The 20410-nt window shown below is 34.4% G+C and overlaps 1 protein-coding gene across 1 annotated transcript; it reads right to left on the bottom strand.

Moving 5' to 3' along the window:
• Positions 1 to 2030: 2030 nt before the first annotated feature.
• LOC149569820 (formin-like protein 8) lies at positions 2031 to 8765 on the bottom strand. Its single transcript, XM_089822546.1, has 4 exons — positions 7254 to 8765; positions 5995 to 6194; positions 5566 to 5801; positions 2031 to 3347 (listed from the first exon to the last, which is right to left on the bottom strand). The coding sequence occupies exons 1-4, from the start codon at positions 8342 to 8344 to the stop codon at positions 2490 to 2492; spliced, it is 2385 nt and encodes a 794-aa protein (XP_089678672.1). The 5' UTR covers positions 8345 to 8765; the 3' UTR covers positions 2031 to 2489.
• Between the last annotated feature and the right edge of the window lie 11645 nt (positions 8766 to 20410).

Below are 20410 nucleotides of genomic sequence, written 5' to 3'. Positions count from 1 at the left end.
TATCTAAAAAAAGAAAAGTTGCTATCGTGGATGTGGTTAATAGTAGAACATCAACATATTCTTCCAAGGACGCATAACTTACTACTTGGGATGATAAGATAAGGGGTAATTGGTTTAGGTAGAAGATTCCTCCCTTTATAGGTAGAGGGGAAGAGAAAAGAAAGAATAATAGAGTCCAATGTGGTTGGCTTCCCCCTAAATAAGGTTGGCATAAATTGAACTTTGATGAAGCATATTGAGGTAATTCTAGAGCCTCAACAATATGTTGTGTGGTCCATTCATCGGATGGTGGTACAAAAGCCTTAAGATAGCCAAATATTTAGAAGAAGATACAAACAATATAGAAAAATTAAGGCAAAGCTCTTCTAATTTTTAAAGAAAGGCGTAACAATCAAATTGGAATCAACAATAACCATTAATGTTGTTTGAGTTGAATCAACACAAAATTTTAGAATGAATTCCATCCTAGCCAGAGCATTAGATATTCTAAAATTCTTTGAAGCAAACAATATCAATCATATTTACAAAGAAACAAATAGTATAGATGATCAATTAGCAAACTTTGGATCAAATGGCATAGATAGAAAACAAGTAGGTGGGATTCAACATATTCAATCGTAAATTTCAAGAGTGTTGTCAAACTTGGTAAATGTTGATAGATAGAGTGGTAGATATAGGAGAAGAGGACTTAGTAAAATGAATAATAAATGTGCTCGGCTACTATTTATCTAATTTGAGTCCAAATTTTGATTATTTCAAAGGATCTTAGCTAATGAACACAAATTAATTAGTCAGATCACAAAGTGTCATAAATGAGGACTAAGAGGTGGGCTATTTTGATTAAAGGAGGATATCTTTCAGGATCATTTCAGCAACTAAAGTAGTCAACTTATATTGGTTGTATAACTTTAGATAGTATATTTTGGACACTCAATTCTATTCTCTTCCTTAATTCCTCTACAGTATTCAAGAAAGGAGTGACACTTCTCAAGGAGAGGGCATATTGATTGGCAATAAAAGGGAACAAAACACAAAGGTTTCCATTATGATTGTTTGTAAAATAGTCAATTGAATATGTCAATAGAAGTCAAAAATAATTTTTGATAAGTGTAGTCACTCACATTTGTCAGAGGCCAATCAAGTTAAACAAACACTTGGGGTAGATCATAGGTATGTAAATAGTGGTGTTTGAAGTTAGCAATTTCATTTGAGCTCAGTTGGTAGATACTTTAACAAAGGTTAGTTCAAAGAGATAGAAAACATAAAGATGGAACAAATAAGGAAGATATAAAAACAACTTGTATAATAGAACATTTATTGGCCTCTCCTTCAAGGAGTCAAGTAGCTTGGTCTTATTTTAAAAACATTTAAACTCTTAGCCAACATTTCCAAATCAAATAATGAAGTGTCTAATGGATTTTAAAAAAATCTCTATCTCGACCAATGTCTCCATTCAAAGTAGTGAGATTTGCAATGGTTTGTAAAGCATTTCCCTCTTGCATTGGAGTCCATTTGCTTGATGGCAAGCAAAATGTAGATGACCTTTTATGGTGAAAACGTAAACAAAAGGATGCAAGAGGTTATGAATCATTCTCACAAATTGATGATTCGAGTAGTAAAAAGGGCTTTGGGCAATGCATTTATCTCTGCAAATCACAAATATCAAATAAATACAAAGATATCAGCTGTGGTTTTAGTCACCCTTCTTCATGTAAGTATGACTAAAGACAAATCTAAGAATATTTGTCAAAAAGGTCTTAGGCAAGACTTTTTAGGTGATTCAAATAAGATTATGAAAAATATAAATGATAATATCTAACTTTGACATCTTATTAACCCGAACCAAATCTCTATATCATTAAAAACAATATTATAAATAAATGATATGAAAATGATTGATTAATATTATACTATAAACAATGCGGAAGCTCTATCCAGCCGACCAAATGTCTGTGATTAGATATTTATTTTTTATTATTAAAATTTAAATGTAACTATTTTGTAATTTTTAAATAATTACTAACAGATCAAAAAATGAAGCTAGTTGCGATTGGTTACAAATAATGTCTAAAAAGACTTGAGTACATCACCCAAATGGAAAAATATTATAGCTGCAGCAGCCATGAGACAAACTCTGGGTTACTCAGATATGGCATATTGATTTAAGTATAGCAGCTGGGGATAGGAAAAGACATTAAACAATTACTGACTGATTAGTTCTAAATAGGAGGGAAGTTGCTTGCAGACCTACGGGTCGATTTTGCCCTCTCAATACCACGCAGTATAACAATGTCAATTACATAGTATAACAGTCACATTGAGGAATATGAACACCATTGAAACAATGTCAATTACATAGTATGTACTGTGTACTATGGACACCATTATAACAATCCCGTTTGGGTGTTTTTACCTTCAATGGGTCTGGATTGGGCATTAGATCACACCCGCACAATTCAATACAAAAACATCTCCTCGATTCCAATGTATCACGAAACACTTTCATCATCTGAAGAATCATACCTGATTGCAAAGGAATTAAAAAATGACGACTGCAATATTTTATGATTATGGATTGTGACCGGAGAAATTGCTACCTTCTCCACTGGTTTGGGAGTTTTCTTCTTGTGGGTTCTTCCTATTTCAGCGCACACATTCTCCAGCATGCCCAAAAAGTCCCTCACAACAGCAAAAATTCTGAGTAACTGAGATTTATCCTTTGCAGCCTCTGCATGGAAATACAGAGTGATTTTCGTTACAAGAGAAAACACTCTTTTTTCCTCGATCTTAATTTCACTGATGTTCTCTTCGGCTTGAAGCACAAAGGATTCCATTGACTCTTTGAAGCTTAGCCCTCCACTGATGTCCATGCCCGTGTTGATTCTATCTGAGGAAATATCTTTCTGCAAAAATTCTCTTAACTTGGCAAGTTCAGTGGAGAGTTTTGACACCGAATTAGCCAGAATATTTGAATCTATTCCCGCTGCCTTCTTCACATTTTGAAGTTCATTTCCTAACCCCATAACTTTCTGCAAGCCCAAACTGATATAATCTTCTTCTTTTTCTTCTTCTTCTTCTTCTTCGCCATTTGATTCAGCCTGACATAAGTTTGGCCGCTCTCCTACAATGCGGATGCCTTCTGACCTTACAAGCTCCTTAACAACAAAGTGCAGAAGAGTTGTCTTTCCATCTGTTCCTTTGACATCGGCTAGCTTTAAAAGTGTGTTGAGATTAAAAGCTTGGGCATCCCCCCTATTTGTCCCGGCATTCATTCGGTTACCTGTTTTCAGGACAGCTTCGAGCAATTTCAAGAACAGCCGAGTGCCTTTAAGTTCTGTGCATGCTGCCTGCAAAAGCCCAAAGTTACTAGCTTAATATATATTATTTCACAAATGCGAAAAAGTCTGCAAGAATCTATTTTTTACCTATTCTCATGAATCTTGTAATAATAATACTTCAATGAGTTACAAGAAGATAAATTCTAGGTAGAGTAGAATAGTCGAAGGCCTCTTCCATTCCAAAAGATACGGCTGACTTTTGTATGTAAACAGCCTAACATATGAAAACGCTATATGCACTTCCAGACAATGGATGGTACCACTATGAAATGAAATGGGCAAAAAGATATGGAATTGAACTTTGAAGAGATATGGAATGGTCATGGTGACAGAAAGAAATTATGTCGACATGAGATCAGTCCAACCCAACAATCATCCTTAATACAACAATCATCCTTAAACATCACAGATTAAGGGAAGAATTAAGTTTGGAAAAAAAAGTCAACTTTGACCATTTAAAACTTTTGGTCTAGGAATTAAGCTTAATTTGTGATATTTAAGTCATTCCCAATCCAACACTGGTGTAGTCATGAAGCTCCATGGTGCCCAAAAGTAGATCCACAGACCTATTCTCTCTTGGAAGAGTTGCAAGACAAATCACTTAGGGACGGATAAGGTGTGTTTGCCTTCAGGAAAGACTGCTTCAGGATGAAGGCAACCATGAAAAGCATTGAACAAAGCGAAGAAAATATGAGATAAATCCCCTGATCAGCTGCATTGCCTCCAAAGAAAATCCTAGTGCATATTTGGCAGACGTTATCAGTTCAAGCAAGGGGAGAAGAAAAATATAAATAGAGAAAAGTGTCTGTACTTGCTATGTAGACAATGGAGCATGAGATGGAACATTTCCCCGTAAATGAGCAAGACGGGAAAGATTTGAATGGTTTGGATAACCCGCAGGCTTTCAGAGCCCCCCTTCAAAACAAGTAGTTGAGATATACCATACGTGTTTTAGGGCATTGGTAATTTACAAATTGGATGTAAATGGAAGCAAGGTTGCGTACGAACTGCGGAAAATCTGGATATAACCTATAATCTCGATTCTCTTCCATTGCTCTTTCCGGGTCTATACATATATTTGTGTATCTGTCTATACTCAAAGATAGCTCTAGTACAGACTACCAACAGTGCCATAGTTGTCCTTGGCCAATGAAGCATTCATATGAGGACTAGCTCTTACTAATTTGACTGGTGGGGGAAAGTACTTAGTAACGAACTGAGGTCTAATAATAGTGATTTTTTTGTCATCTTGAACCCTCAATTATTAATATAGAGCTCCAAAAGTGATCACACATGCACAAATAGTCAATCACACATGTATTAATGATCAATTAGTTTTTAGTTTTTTTGGTTGGGAATTGGCCCATTTGTGCATGACTATTGGAAGGTTTTGTAACGACTATTGGGACATTTGACTGCAAGTATTGACATTTTCAGAGAGCGGCTATTGGTGTAAGAGCATAGTAGGTACCAGATGGCACTTCAAAATGGCCGCTTTCTGACCACTTGGCGTTACAATCTCAACAGAGAGATTTGTGAATACCCATAAGCTAAAACCTTAGCTTTAGGCAGTTAACTCGCATAGGGAGACAAGTTGACAACAAAAAAAAATCATTGAAATCCGACATACTGTTTACGATCTACAGGTCTGTGAAGTTAGGGTGTGCAGGTACTGGGTACTTTCCCATAGATGGTTAATTGAAATATTTTACGATTTTGGGACAAATTTGACAATTATAAGGATAGAAGTTGTGCATAAAAAGGGACGAAATGGAAATGGATCCTTATATAATCCACAATACCACTATCTGTTTTTGGGTCTACAAATGGCTTGTGGTATGTGAGAATACCCATAATTCATACAGGAAGCATCTAACTCTATTGCAAACAAGGTATACATACCCTGCTCCCAGCTGAAACTTTTCACCTTTCAAATGTGTACAAGTTCACCATTAGGCCAACTCTATTTTTGCTCCACAGACATAATTGAATATGTGTCACAGATGCTCCCCAGATAATTTTAAAGGTATGGGTCTCCAAATTTAAAGAAATCCTAAGAAACGGTAACTTATTAAGCCCAACTCTATTTTTTTCTTGGAAAGGCCTTTAATTTGCGTTTGCTTTCCGGTCAATGTAAATATTCGAATGGACCTTAGTCAAGTAGAAATAGCACTGGGAATGCTGCATAAGAGTAGGTGTAGAAGAACGGGACGGAATGTACACTGACCTCCATAGTCTGGAAGGATGTTTTTACAAAAGACATTTCCTCCTCGAATGTTGCTCTAAACAGCATTGCTTCAAATCGCTTGAAAGCAAAAGGGATGTCCAGCAATGCTTTAATAAAACGCTCAGCTGGGCCAAGTTTTGAAACATCGTCTTTGAAGTCTTTCAGTTTTCTTTCTTCATCGCGGGTTAATGTGATTTTTACTAACTTTTCTAGGAGTTCTGTGCTTAAGCCATCACCTGCGCGCAGCAACAATTATTTAGAATAATCAATATTCAACAGGGCAGACAGAGAATTTGTGTCGTTATTCTAGTGTGAACGTTTGAATCAACTTGAAGGTCTAGAAATAATAAGTGAATTTACTACTCTTCACCTTATGATTGGTTGATTCTAGAAAGAAAAGCTTTATCATTGATCACCCAAGTGTCTTACCTTCCAATAGTGCATCACAGACTTCGTCTTTTGTCACATTCAATGCTCGCAAAATTATGGAAATGTTTTGACATTTTCTGGGATCAAGTATTTGTGTATTTTCTCTGGATTGAGGAATAACCGCTGATGATTTTGCCACACTCGCACTTTTTTTCTCAGGATTATAACCAAACAGAGACTCTATCATATCTTCATCTAGCCTGCCAGTAGGAGCATAAAGTTGTGAAATTCATTAGTGAGAGAACATGCTACTTAAGAAAGAACAGATTGCACGACAATACATAATTTTATTATATTTTTTTATAATCCAAAAGATGTTTTATTTCATTTTTTAAAAGATAGTGGCGTTCCACTGAGAGCACTTCAGGGCTACTCAGCACTATCTACAGTTTAAGAAGGTAAAAGGTGAAGATGACATTTTTTTCACATTACCTTGTTCATTGTTTCAAATCTGTACCTCTATGGGTTTAAATCTTTTGACGATTTTCTGAAAGCTGTGATATAAATGGGGCCTTGCCATTCCATCCGCAAGCAATAATCTTTTGTTTAGAGGACACTATAGCCCATAGCTAGCAGGACCTCTCACTGATAATAACTAAGAGATTCAAATAATTACTAATCTGCCAGTCAATAAAGTGTGGCAATTGAGCTAAAGACTCTATCTGTGTTCAGATTCGTAGCACATAAGGGTAGTTAAAGCAGATCTTCTAGGATTGCAAATTTATCAGTCACTTCTAGGTCGGTTTTAATTAAAGTTTCCGATGCATCTCTGCCCAGCTGCTATATAAAGGCAATTTTTCTCCATAACATTAAGTTTTATAGACAGTCTTCATGAGTTTGTGGTATGCAATATAGTTATCTGCTCCTTACTCTCATAAGTTCTTTCTGCATAGGTTGCTTAGGAAAGAGTCTGTGATTGTAAGTTGCTTGTAAGAAGGCATCCATATATGCTGTCTTATATTGCGGGGATAGGTAGAGTCTACAATTGCCCGGTTTTCATAGTTACATTTTGTACTTTGAATCTCTCGTTTGCCTGAGTAAAACAATAATGAAATATTACTGGCCTGTTTGCGCCCACTTCTATTTGACTAAAAACAGAAACTCCTAGAAATGTATATCTCGGCCCTTTCAATCTAGCCATATGTCTTTTTGTCTTGTAAATTGGGTTTTGATTCCCCATGTCAACATACAAAGCCTTGAAAGATGGGAAATATTTTTAATGGAGCATACTCTGCAGTGAAATAAATAAAAAGCATTACCTGAATGAACCTTCGGTTAGCTTGTCCCAGACCATTGAATGATCGTGATTTGCAGATAACTTGTCCCAGTGCAGAGGCTTCAGCTTGGTCTGCAAATTCCCATCATCTTTCTGGGTCAGGTTAGATTTTTCTGCAGATTTTACAGGGCCTAAATTGCTTCCCCTTGGAAATGTGCTTACAGCTTTAGGTGCTAATGGAGGTAAAGCTGATTTAGAGCCCCTGGGTGGAGGCGGTGGTGCCTTGGGAGTGGTTTTAGGGGGCATGACAGGTGAGTTTTTTCCCAATTGTGTAGGTAAAGGAGGCGGAGGTGGTGGTGGTGGTGAATTAGGGTTGGCTTTAGGGGCCATGGTAGGTGAGTTTTTCCGCAATCGTGGAGGTAAAGGAAGGGGAGATGGTGGTGGTGGCGGTAAATTAGGGTTGGCATGAGAATGTGCTTGGAGCGAAGATCTTTCAAATTGTGGAGTTGGAGGAGGAGGTGGTGGTTGAGAATTAGTAGTAGCCCTAGATGATTCTGACTCAGATGGTGAAGCCATTTCTGCTAAAGGGAAAACATTAACTTGGGCAGATTCTTTGGTATCCCTGCCATAGGGCACAAAGGTCAATGAATGGCTTTTCCTCGGCATGTTTCTTTCCGAATAAGATGAGTTCTCATAGGAAACATCGCCTCTATAACCACCTAGGGGTTTCAAAACTGGTGACCCATCACCGTTCCTTAATATCAGATTGTTGAAGCCAAACACACGGTCATCCGATTTTTGAAATAATTCATTTCCCTTTGTGATACCCATCAAAGGATTTTCCTCTTTGGGCTCCTTGGATTTGCCGAAGAACATCTTATAACAGAAAAACAGCAATCCAGACAAAATAAGAGTTGAGAGTGAACTGACAACAACTGCTATCACAATAACACCATGGCCTGTTGCAGAGGATCCATTGGAGGCATCAACGGGTGAAACCAAGCTGGATGAAGGAGGTTCACTGATGATCTCCCTGCGAGGGAAAAATGCTTCCACATTCTGATCTGGTATAACACCCTTTTGCGAGTAGCCCTCTTGGAGAAAGATGCATAACAATATGAGAGTCAAAATCATTGTTGTTAATTTAATTTTCTGGTTTATGCCGGAGAGAAGATCCCATGAGAGATAAACTGTCCTTGTTTCTCAGATGAATTCATTTTGATTATGCAAACTCCATATCAATTGACAGTTGCCCACTATGAAGGTGTTGACGAATTCAAATTGTTCTATCTGCTACTTTACAAATTCCGACTTTCATTCCGCCAAAATTAGAATGTTTAAACTTTGTCAAACGGTAGCCAAACCACTCCTCAGGACCGGATCTCCTCTCTGTTCATTCCTGAGTCCACAGATTTTAAAATAAAATGAACTAGAGTGCTACGTACTTTTCAACACATCTAACGCAATAAAAACAAAATTTAATGCTTGAGAAATTAGAGAAAACATGTTTGATCTGAATGTTTCCGTGCATTTGTTTGTTTGCTTCATATGATTTGCTTTTCTTGGTCATTCCATTTTTTGTCTTTTCAATTTGCTTGACATCGTCCAAATGGGGTCCCGCCATGGTTTTATTAAAACACCTAGCCACTTATAGGGTAAATGACCTATTAATAGGGAGGTTAACTTCGTGCAGAGGGACGGTTCTTAATTTGTATGTCAAAATTTGTCAATTTTTTTTATGAACCTATGTAAGTGAGTGAAGAGCTTAAAACTAATCTTTCGATTTTCTCCCATTTACAGAGCTCTTTGTAGACTTTGTAGAGTGCGAAGTGGTATAAAAGTGTCATTTTAAAACGTTCGCCCTATACCTGCCACTAAGACCCCCAATAGTTGTTATAGTACTTTTTGTACAAGTAGACCAATCAGCAACTAAGAAAACTTTAAAATGAAAAAAAGCGAACAACTATTGGTGTTTATGGTGATTTGTTTTGGCATGTTTATATGCATGTTTCGGGCTTTTTTTGGGCGGTAATTGCGCAGAAAGGTAATGGTTAATGTGGCGGCATTGCATACATGGACAGCGATTGGCTCATTTCCCCTATACAAAGTTTGAAAAATTGACCTCCATGCATGACATCTTGGTTGAATTTTGGCTACAATGATATTGGAAGGAGGGTTGAATTGATGAAAGATTTTAATAGCTTTTATGAGGACCCAACATGTTTTGGGAGCAATAAATAGCATACATCTTAGAATAGGGTATTAATGTTTTAAATAATTTGTAATTTCTTTGTATTTGTTTTTAGAGAGTGAATTTTGATCATCAAATTTACTATTTTATTTAGTTGTGTTTCCTAAAGTAATGTATTTAAATTGTCCATCTGTATAATATTCATATAGTTGGAACAAATGTCATTATATGTTGATCACTCAATGACAAAATGTTGTTTTGTTCTTACTACTCCCATGTTGCAAAATAGGCATGTTCCTTTTCTCACTCTTCCTTAGGTATCATTCATCTACCTATGACACACCTCAACTAATGAGAACTAGTACTTAATTGACCTATAACCAATTTTGCTCTCCATTTAAAAAATTTGCTCCTATGGTGTTTCTGTAGACACCTAAATCTGATTACATCATTTAAGTAATCCTATTTAGTCGTCTCCTATGGCATTATTGATTAAATATTTAGTATTTAATTAATTTTTTGTAATCCCTTGGTTAATTAATTCAATTAATTGACTATAGCCCAATTGATAAAACTAAATGACAATCAAAAGTCTAGATATCAATTAAATCTCTATTCTCCTATTTAATTATATAATTGCACCATGCTTATTTTATTTAATTCCACATCCCCTTTTGAATTAAATAAATTATTATAAATCAAATCCCCAACCTCTAACTATTCCTAAATCCATATTATTAGCTAAATCAAACCCATTTAGCCATGATAATCCTATTTGATCAACTAATTAAACCCACTTAAGTGGTTAGCCCACTTGCATCCCTTTAACATGTCAGTTGCCTTCTAATTCCCCTCCTAAACTAAGCCTAATCATTTCCCTAAAATATGTGCACAACTTTAAGCAAGGGTTAAGTATTCTTAAGCCAAAGTAAAACTAAAATCTCATCCATCTCTCTTACATTCCTATCCAAATGCATTAAAGGCTCTTACATGGACTTAAAGCCTCTTATATAAACATTTAAAGCCTCTTGCATCCCTCTTCCACACTTCATCTCCCTCATAACCCCTTTGACCATCCATTTTGCCCATCCTCTCACACCCAAGCTCCTTGTGACAATGGATTTGAGAAAGCACAATTCATGTGCTTCCCTCTCCTTGAATCCTAGTCTTCCCTCATCCATCCTTACATCTTGGCCCTCCATCCCCACATCCTTGGCCTATAAATGAACCCCTCTCCCTTCACAATTTAGAGCCAACTCTTATGCCAAGTCATTATGTCATTTTGAAGAACAAATTCATCGAATACATCCTTACCATGCTCAAATCCACACCTATTTCACAACCCATCTCCCGTCCAAAAAAAGGCTTGAGGTAGACTTAAGCACAAATATCTCCATCTTGGTCTACTCATCAAAGGAAGCTTGGAATGTCGATCATATGGTTTGCATTCTTTTTTAGCTTTTTTCCCTTTGTCCATTCAGAGGTGTTAACCTTATTATTTTTGTTGAATGTTTTATTTAACTATTGTATTCCATTGATACTAGCGATTTGTAGGTGATACATTTTGGCGTGCTCGGTGGGACCCTACATATGGGTCATTCATTCATCTATCTCTATTCATTTTGGTGTATAAACTAATGAACTAACAAATTAATGGTGTTTTGTAGTGTGGATGTCGTTAAGAATGGTTGTTATTGATTGTGCAGGCTAGGAAATGCATGTAGGAGGAAGAATCATGCCTTGAAACACTAAAAAACACTTGAAACCCTCTTGACAGTTTTTCTCTTTGTCTCGACACTTCTATTTCTTCTTTCTTTGCATCTATGAATTATTTTGGCACATTCATGACTTATGTCGATGCATTTGCACCACATCTATGCATTCATCATGATTTTTAGTGTTTTTCCACAAGATTTTATGTAACTAGTGAACGCACACTCCTAGAAACTTTTAGTTGTGCAATTATCCCTTATAGATGCACATTCATTTTGTATACTAGCAAATTTACTTTGTATACTTGTGCATATACAATTTTGTTAGGCGCTTTTATCCCATTTTTTTGTGCATCTATTAGTTCATTTAGTGCAAATTTAATTCCTTTTAAATCTTTTAGTCGTACAGTATACCCAAACCTTGGCTATAATTGCGTTCCATTTTGTATTCCGGCACATTCTTTGTGTTTTTGGTGTATTCACCTTTCCCTTTGGAACATTTGTCTAATCCTGTAGCGCATTTGACCCTTTCTGTCATGCTTTTGCTTGTTGTTAATGTGCATTTATTTTGTTTGGCAACGCATTTGTAATTGTATGGTGTGCCTCTATTACTTGTAGTTTTCTTTCCTTTGGAATTAACTCGCATGCTTTAATCAATATTTTACAAAAATCAACACTTAAATTTTTGGGCTTAAAATAAACCTCATCAAATCTTGAGTGTTAAAAAACCAATGAACTAAATGCTATCACACTTAAATCTTGGAATTCAAAACAAACATCACATTTCAATTTTGGGACTAAAATGAACAAATCTTTTTCATCAAAATTGTGAATGCTCAAAAGGTCAAAGAAACCACACATTTCATTTTGGGCTTAAAAAGAATATTTCAAATGCTTCGATTAGGGGCTTAAAAACAAAACTCAAAATCTTGCATGATTAAAGATAAAATGCTCTTATTCTCATCCTTTTCCAAAGATTTCATGAACAATTTATTATGTTGACTCATTTTATTTTGTTGACCATCATTGTCAAGTTGGAATAAACATTTTGTGCTAATCACAAGTGTCTTCAAAATATATAAGAAATCTAAAAGCTCTAAAGATTGGAATGAGCCAAGTATTTTGTGTTCCTTAAAGTTATCTTTTCATTTTTTAAATAGACCCCGTAAATTATGTGACACATGTACTAAAAGTTGTTAGCAATATCATTCACAACAACCTAGGACTGCTTCTAGCGAGTTCATCATCCTTTGGGAAGCATATCCCATTTGGATAGAAGCTCAATCCAATAAAACCCTCCGAAAAGTATATAAATGAGAAAAAAGGTAAACTTTTTTCTCCATCTAGACAATTTTGAGTGATGTGTTTCAAATGGTAGTCTAAGGTGGGAAAACATTCCCATTATGTCAACATAGTCAAAATAGACTCTTAAGTGAGTCATGCGCGTAACAACCGTTTGACCTAACTCCACGGATCTAATTACAAACCAATTAGTATCTATCCCTTTTATCCTTGACTGTGTGTTTAATCATGGTGCAAGAGAATAAGGCTTCTTTGAAGTTACCTGACATATGTGTTTTCCCTAGTAGAGGCATAAGGCTACTTGGATTTTATCACTAAGAGTTGTTGTCCCCATAGAAGGGGGACTTCTATTTGTCATACTTTGAAGGATCCTTAATGTGTAGTGTTGTTGATCAACTCTTGTATCAACTTACCTCTTTGATTTAGAGGGAAATATCACATTGGATCCATAAAACATCAAGATGGGCTCCTCCTAGCAGGCCTAATGAATAACACATTGAGACCAATTGACCATAGGGATAAAGTGTGCTTGAACTATCTTATTTTGTTGGTGCAAGGGAACCTCAATAAAATACAATGTTAGGACTCTTTTGAAGTCTTTTGAATCATTAGGTAACCTCAATAAAATACAAAGCAAAGAATGGCCCTATTTCTGAAAGTGACACTTTTGTCCACACAACCCTACAGTTTGACTATAGATCTGGAAAGTAGACAAAAAATAATGCACTTTAAAAAAAAAAAGAAACTTGTTTCCAACTATAGATGTGCCCATACGGAGCGTTTGAAGTTGCAAAATGTAGGATTATGTAGGTACAGTTGCAAAAAAATGCAAATTTTGACAAATCTGTGCACCAAAACTAGAAAAGAGCTACACCACTAAAAAGATTAAGAAATTCTACCCAATTAAAAAAAAATTGCACCTAATTTAGAGTCTGGATGACTGGGATATGGCCTCCCAAAGTCAAACTGCAAATTTATCAAAAATCAATTTAGAGAGGGGTTGCATTAGCAAAAGACAGGGTTAAATTTGACAGTCATATAGCTGTTGCAACAATTCAAATTTGGCTAGCAATGATAGTCAGATGACTATCAAATTTAGGCCGATAAAAAGATGAGGTCAGCACACCCCAAGCCTATGATGACATCAACATTATGTCATGATGATATATTAGCATGCATGGAATGGTGCATCCGTACTGTACAAATAGGTATGACAAAAACTGATGTGTCTCTTATGTGTGTACTGATGTGTATGCCAGATGTCACTGACTATACAAGCTGATGTGGATGCTGATGCAGGCAATATTGCTAATTGGATCGCTATACAATCTTATGTGGCAGGGCTGGGCGAATAAAAAATCACTATGTGGCTGGTGACTACACAGTGTTGGGTGGGAAACAGCGTACACATGGTTGTTTCTTATCTATCCACGTGTCAGGAAAATAATGAAGTCGCATGTCCTCTGCATGAATGTGCAGAAGGTGGCCAGATTTTCCAAGCGGGCATTAGAGCTTTGTGAGTAGTGTTGCCAGATTGTGAATATGCTGTCAAGATTTTGCTTCGCGTGCGTGGAACATGAAACTTTGCAGGCGTTGGTTCTTTATTGAAGATGGGGTAGAATATTCAATGTTGTGTCAAAGCTTTGTCTTTTGTGGCTGCCATATTTTCAAATTGTGCTTGCCAAATTATGTGGGTTTTATCCCACATGCATTGTGGGTTAAACCTACACGATGTTCATGAAGGAAAGGTCACAGAGCCTTTACCAAAGGCAAGCCCACTGGAAGTGGGGGGGTCACCGGGTCTGTGGCCAGCTGGATTTGATGAACAGTCTTGTTTGGTGTTGTATCCCAATACCAGATTATACAGTATGGACCGAAATAATAATGCCCACAGAATAATGAATAAACCCTGCGATTAAATAATAATAATATTCAAAATTATAGAGTTAGGGTGTCACTACTCGGTTCTGCTAAAAATATTTCTCTAACTAGGCAACTGACTGAGAAATTCCAAAAATAGAAATTCAGAAAAAAAATTACAGAGATGAAAATAATTCAAATCTAAAAATTAAATAATCAGATCAATTGAAATGACCATACCTAATTGCAAATTAGTGCCTTCGGGTGCTGGTTTGCAAAAAAAATTTGCCTCACGATCAAATTTTGCCCAATGTTAGGAAAATTTATAGTCGATCTTCACTGAATCGACATTCCAAACACAATGGTGAGGTTAGATCTAGCTTTAGATGCTCCCAATTTCTGCAAGTTCTCTAAATTTGGGTCAAGGTGTTGAAGCATGAACAGTCTCGACTGGCTATGTGTAGAGAATCTCCCTCAGCTTTGATACCATGTAAGAATTTGGCTTAGACCAGAATTCACCCAAGACCAAGGAACTCAAACACAAGCACAACAGTAGACCAAAGGGAGAGTATGATAAGAATGACAATATATTCATTCAATATGCTATATATGTCATATACAAGTACACTAGGAGTGCCTATATATAAAGGCCTCTAGAGAGCTTCTAGAATGTATAGAAGTCAGCAACATAATAAGTCATCCAACCAGACACATGTCCATCAGATATGAGTTATCCTCCATTAAGCACGAAATTAAGTGCGATGATGTGAGGATAAGCCTACAATGGTGTATCACACAAACCAGTGGTGTAGACAACATGTACTAAATTAGGAGTGCAAATAACTATGTTGTTTACATGACAACTCAGTGAATGATACAAACTTCAGTGTTGTAGACACCATGTGCTGAAATAGAGTTGTGTACTTCTATGTTGTCAACATGACAACTCATGAGAGTACACAAACTCCTAAGTGTCTCACCTAAATAAATAATAAACTAATGCAATATAATAAAATAATGCATTAACCTAAGTAAACTTAAGTAAGTGTAAATAGTAATACTTATTTACACCAACATTTTAAAATGAGAAATATAAATCATATTAACTTTTATAATATGAAAGATGGCTATTAACTATATACATAAATAAATGAAATTGTAAAAAAATGTTATGTAAAACTATTAAATGAATAATATGTTACTATATCATACAATTATTTTAATAATATATTTTTATATCATAAACTTAATTAGTTATGATATTACAATGACATTTATATTTAATTAAAAATTATTTTATTAAAAATATATTTTTTTCAAATATTTGAATATTCAAAATAAAATAATGATTTTTTATTCTTTCTAATTTAAAAATTAGATTTTTAATGTATAAGTATCATTTAATTATTTTTTAAATTTATTAAATTTTAAAATATTAATAAAATTATATTAAATTATATCAATTTTTTCTTTACTACTTTATATAGCTATTATAAATTATGACAAATACATGCCATTATGTGGCACTTGTTTTTTACATGGCTATCCTCCCTAAAAACTATACACATCAATTTTCAAAAAATTGAAAACATCATGGATTTTTTTTTCGAAAATTTCAGCATTTGATCTTCATGATCTGCACAGTTTGTAGTTGAAAACAACAAAAAAATTAGAAAAAAAATACTATGTTTTGTTGAATCTAGAAATCAAAAAGTTTGACTTTGTTTTGTCTTTAGTGCATTTTGTCTAGAGATTAGCATGTCCCATTTTTTACTTGGTCCCATTAGGGCTAAAGGTTTATTTGGAATTTTTTCATATAAAATAGGAGCTCCTACTTTTTAGCCCTCTCAATTTGAGCAAGTGAAAATGGAGTGCAGGTAGAATTAACCACACAAGCTTAGTAGAACTTTGTACCACATATCACCAAATAATTTGTTCATTATTTTCCCACACAATAATATGAATCCCTATGATGTCATAAATTTGAAAATTTTAAGTTATTCTTTCATGGGACCACCAACTTCTTTAAATTTAGGAGTTAAATTTTTTAAGATGAAATATATTATAAAATTTATGGAACTACTCACTTTTAAATATTCCTAAAAATATCTTAGCAGTCTAATAATCTCAAATTGGTTTTGAGTAGTGAGTGTCTATACACTAAGGTCATTTACTTAGTTCATGTCAAACAAGTAACATATGTTGAACACAACATGTAAGTTAGAGAATGTCGAGTAAACAGTGAGTACCAAGTCACTCAAGTGCCAAGCAGACAGTATGTGCTAAGTGATTTAGAAGTTAAGCTAGCAGTGCATGCCAAGTCATTCAGATGTTGAGTGACAGCATTGAAGTCATAGTATGTGCCGAGCACTAGGGACTTCAAATGCCGAGTAACACAGTTTTGTCATAGTTGTTTGTAGTGGCACAAACTACTATGTAAACCATTTTTGGGTTGACTTCAAGATTAAATTATGGTATTTTGGTGATAAGGACGAACCTAAATTGGGAATCCCTATGTATCATATGCACCCATTTAGGTAAAGGGAAGGTTTAAGTGGTAATATGGATGAATCATAGCCATTGATTCATACCTAGCCCTAAGTCACCTAGGTCTTCTTAAGGAGGAAAAACCCTAAACCTCATATGTGTGTGAGAGAGAGAATGAATGAATGACCAAGGAGAGTAATGTATGCACAAACCAGGACATTCATGGTGACAAAAGCATTATGATCTGAATTGTATTGCAGGATTAGTTAAAGGAGAATAGAGAAATGAAATAGTGAACAATAGAGAGTCATCTAATCAAGAAGGATCAAGTACACAATAGGATAGAGGTGATTTGTCATCAAGCATTAGAATGCTAACCGCAGGATCATTGCTGAGACATTCTAACAATGATACATTTGGATTGGGATACACAAGTATTGAAGAAGGAGAATCATCCAAAAGTGCTAAAGAAAGAAGTAACAAAGGTAAGAACTCAAAACCTACTTGTCATAATTGTGGTAAGAAAGAACATACTACTAATGTGTACATGAGCAATTCTGCAAATCAAAATGTTAAGCAGAAGAGCATGGGTCACTACCATAAGTGCAACAAACAAGGTCATCTAGCACATGAGTGTAGAACCAAGACCATGCACACTCAAAGATTTGAAGGATATTGTTATAGTATAATATTGCTATCAAAATTTAACTGTGTGAATTTTGAGTCAAACTCATTGACCCATATTTCATGATAGCAATATCATAATTTGACTTGATGTGGAAATTATCTCCTACTTATGGATATTGTTATAACTGTCATAAGTATGGTCATAGAGCTTTTGAGTGCAGATCCAAACCCATGTGGTCATCAAATAGGCAAACAAAGGTAAAGAACAATGGAAACTTTTAAAATTGGGACTATAATACAAGTTATAGTTGTCACTATTGTCAAGAGTATGGGCATGCTCTTGTATTAGAACACACTTCAGAAGTGACTACAAAAGGTGGCTAAGTCAAACCACATATTTTAGCTATTTGAAGACTAGTCACATCAGTCGATATTGTCCAAGGTCAAAGGCACCAAGTTGTGAGTTCAACAAAGACAAAGGCAAGGTAGATATTTAAAATATCAAAAATGAGATGAACAAGACATGGAAGAGAAAGGAGGATTACAACACATCAAGTGCAGATGGGATCACTTCACCCAATGGATTAGGTGATCACACCTCATCAAACTAAGCAATCAAGAGGTAAGTGGGACTAGTATTTAAAAGTTATACCATACATCAGTTCTAAAGGATCTAATTCTAAATAGGTTACATATGCATGAATAAAGATGAAAAGTGTTATTAAAAATCAAGGAAAGATCTTTAAAGTTTTTGTCAGCTTTTTCATGTTAGTGTCGAGCATGAAGAGTTTCTTATGGTTGTTGAGTAAAATATTAGTGGATGCCAAGCTAATGAAATTGGTTAGTTAAGGCCGAGCTCATAATGATATCTGAGTGAATGGAAAGAAATGTGGATGTCAAGTGAGACATAAATAAGTAGATGCCGAGCTTACAGCTATGTAAGCACTTAGCATTAATTGCAATGTTTTAAGGGCTATTTGATCAATTTTTTTCTCATTTAACATCATTTGAAATCGAGAAAGAAGATGAAGAGCTAAAGATGATTAGGAGAAATTCATCTAAGTGTTTGCAAGAGATTTGAATGACTGTTCAACACCATTTCATCATATTTGTAACATATTTATCGTGTATCGAGCTACACAATTTCAAAATTTGCAAACCCTAGATATATGTAATGCAATCTAGTTCTTTGAAAGTGAAAGGTGTAGAGGGAAAGAGGTCTTAAATGTTCAGTTAATTAGCAATGAGATTAAATAACCTATTCTCAAGGCTATTCTAGATATAATGTATAAGCAGGATCCCTTTGGTCCTGATTTGTGGGTGTCATCCCCACCCCAGTTTTACCTTCTCATTGGAGGGTTTCTAGGTAATCACATCTTGTGTCAGGAATGTGTGAATGCTTACTTTCATGATTTAGATGTATATGATTTACATGGTATTTTAGTTTACTTATTGAATATATGAGATGGATGTGTGGTGAATATTTTATGGGTCAAAGTTTAAAGCATTGATTCCCCCCACCCCCCTTCAGAAGTTTACTTTTCCTATTGTAATTCCAATGCAGTCACTCCCTCTATTTTTTTGGAAGACCCCTTCCATGTGAACCCAAGCCTACAAGCATTAAATAGTCAAAGTTGACTCTTTTTTCTAAGCTTAATTTTTTATTTAATGTGTGATGTTTAAGGATAGTCGTTGTACATGAGTTCAAGTAGATATATGTAATAAAGAGTGAAAAAATAGCATTAATATTAATATTAATGATTAGGTCTTTTCTTCAAAAAGTTGTCAATTAGACTTTAATAGTTTGTTGTGTGATTTCATTATCAATTTCAGTATTTATATTTAATAGACTTTTTTTCTATTTTTGAATTTTGAAGAAGATAAACCCAACTTGTTATTTTTTACTTTTAAAATTACTTTATTTATTCTACTTTGATTAATTATTAATAATAATTAAATAATCAATTTACCTAGTCAAAAGAAGTATCCTCATTAACTTATCCAATAATTAAATATCTCTTAATTATGAAAATATTGGCTTGTAAAAATAGTTCAAAATTAATAGTTTATTTGTTAATATAAATAAATATAAATACCTACCTAATCAACAACTAAAATGTACTAGTTAATTGGCCAAGTAAAGTAATCACATAATTATTATTAAACCATGCAGTTAATTAATATAATATCAAAGACTGAACTAAGTTAATTTAATTATGAATATTGTATCAAATTAAAGCAATCTGTAATAGCAAATAATAGTAAACAACTTTTATTTTCTTCTTTTATTATTTTGGCAAAAGCATGCAAATGTATAAAGACAAAAATAAATTTCTTATTTTAAGAGAATCAAGTAAAATCTTCAATAATGTAAAGAAGCCAAATTGTCTTGGAGTTTAATAGTGCATATGTATTTATTTAGTTCCAACTTGATAAATTTAACTTTGAGCACAAACCTATTTCATCTTTTAGGTCTCCCAAAAAAAATCAAAAAGTTTTCGTAGAGATCCTATGAGCAACCCTTCCACAAAGGTTATATGTATGCTTAAAATCATATCTCTTGGTGAGTGTGTGGCATACACACACACACACACACACACACACACACACACACACATACATATATATGTATGTGTATATACACATACATATATATGTATATGTACATATATGTCTATGTATATACATATACATATATATATATCTATGTGTGTGTATATATATATATATATATGTATATATATATATATCTATGTATATATATATATATATATCTATGTATATATATATATATATATATATATGTATATATATATATATATATATATATATATATATATATATATCTATGTATATATATATATATATGTATGTATATATATATATACACACACACACACACACACATATATATATGTATATGTGTGTGTGTGTGTGTGTGTGTGTGTGTGTGTGTGTGTATGTATGTATATATGTATGTATGTATGTATGTATATATATGGATTATAATAATCAAATGCA

This window comes from Cupressus sempervirens, chromosome 3 (genome assembly GCF_028749045.1).
Source record: "Cupressus sempervirens isolate cs-2001-9-10 chromosome 3, ASM2874904v1, whole genome shotgun sequence".
Lineage (NCBI taxonomy): Eukaryota > Viridiplantae > Streptophyta > Pinopsida > Cupressales > Cupressaceae > Cupressus > Cupressus sempervirens.
Note: the sequence above shows the minus strand (reverse complement) of the source record. Positions and strands in the feature narration are given on the sequence as shown.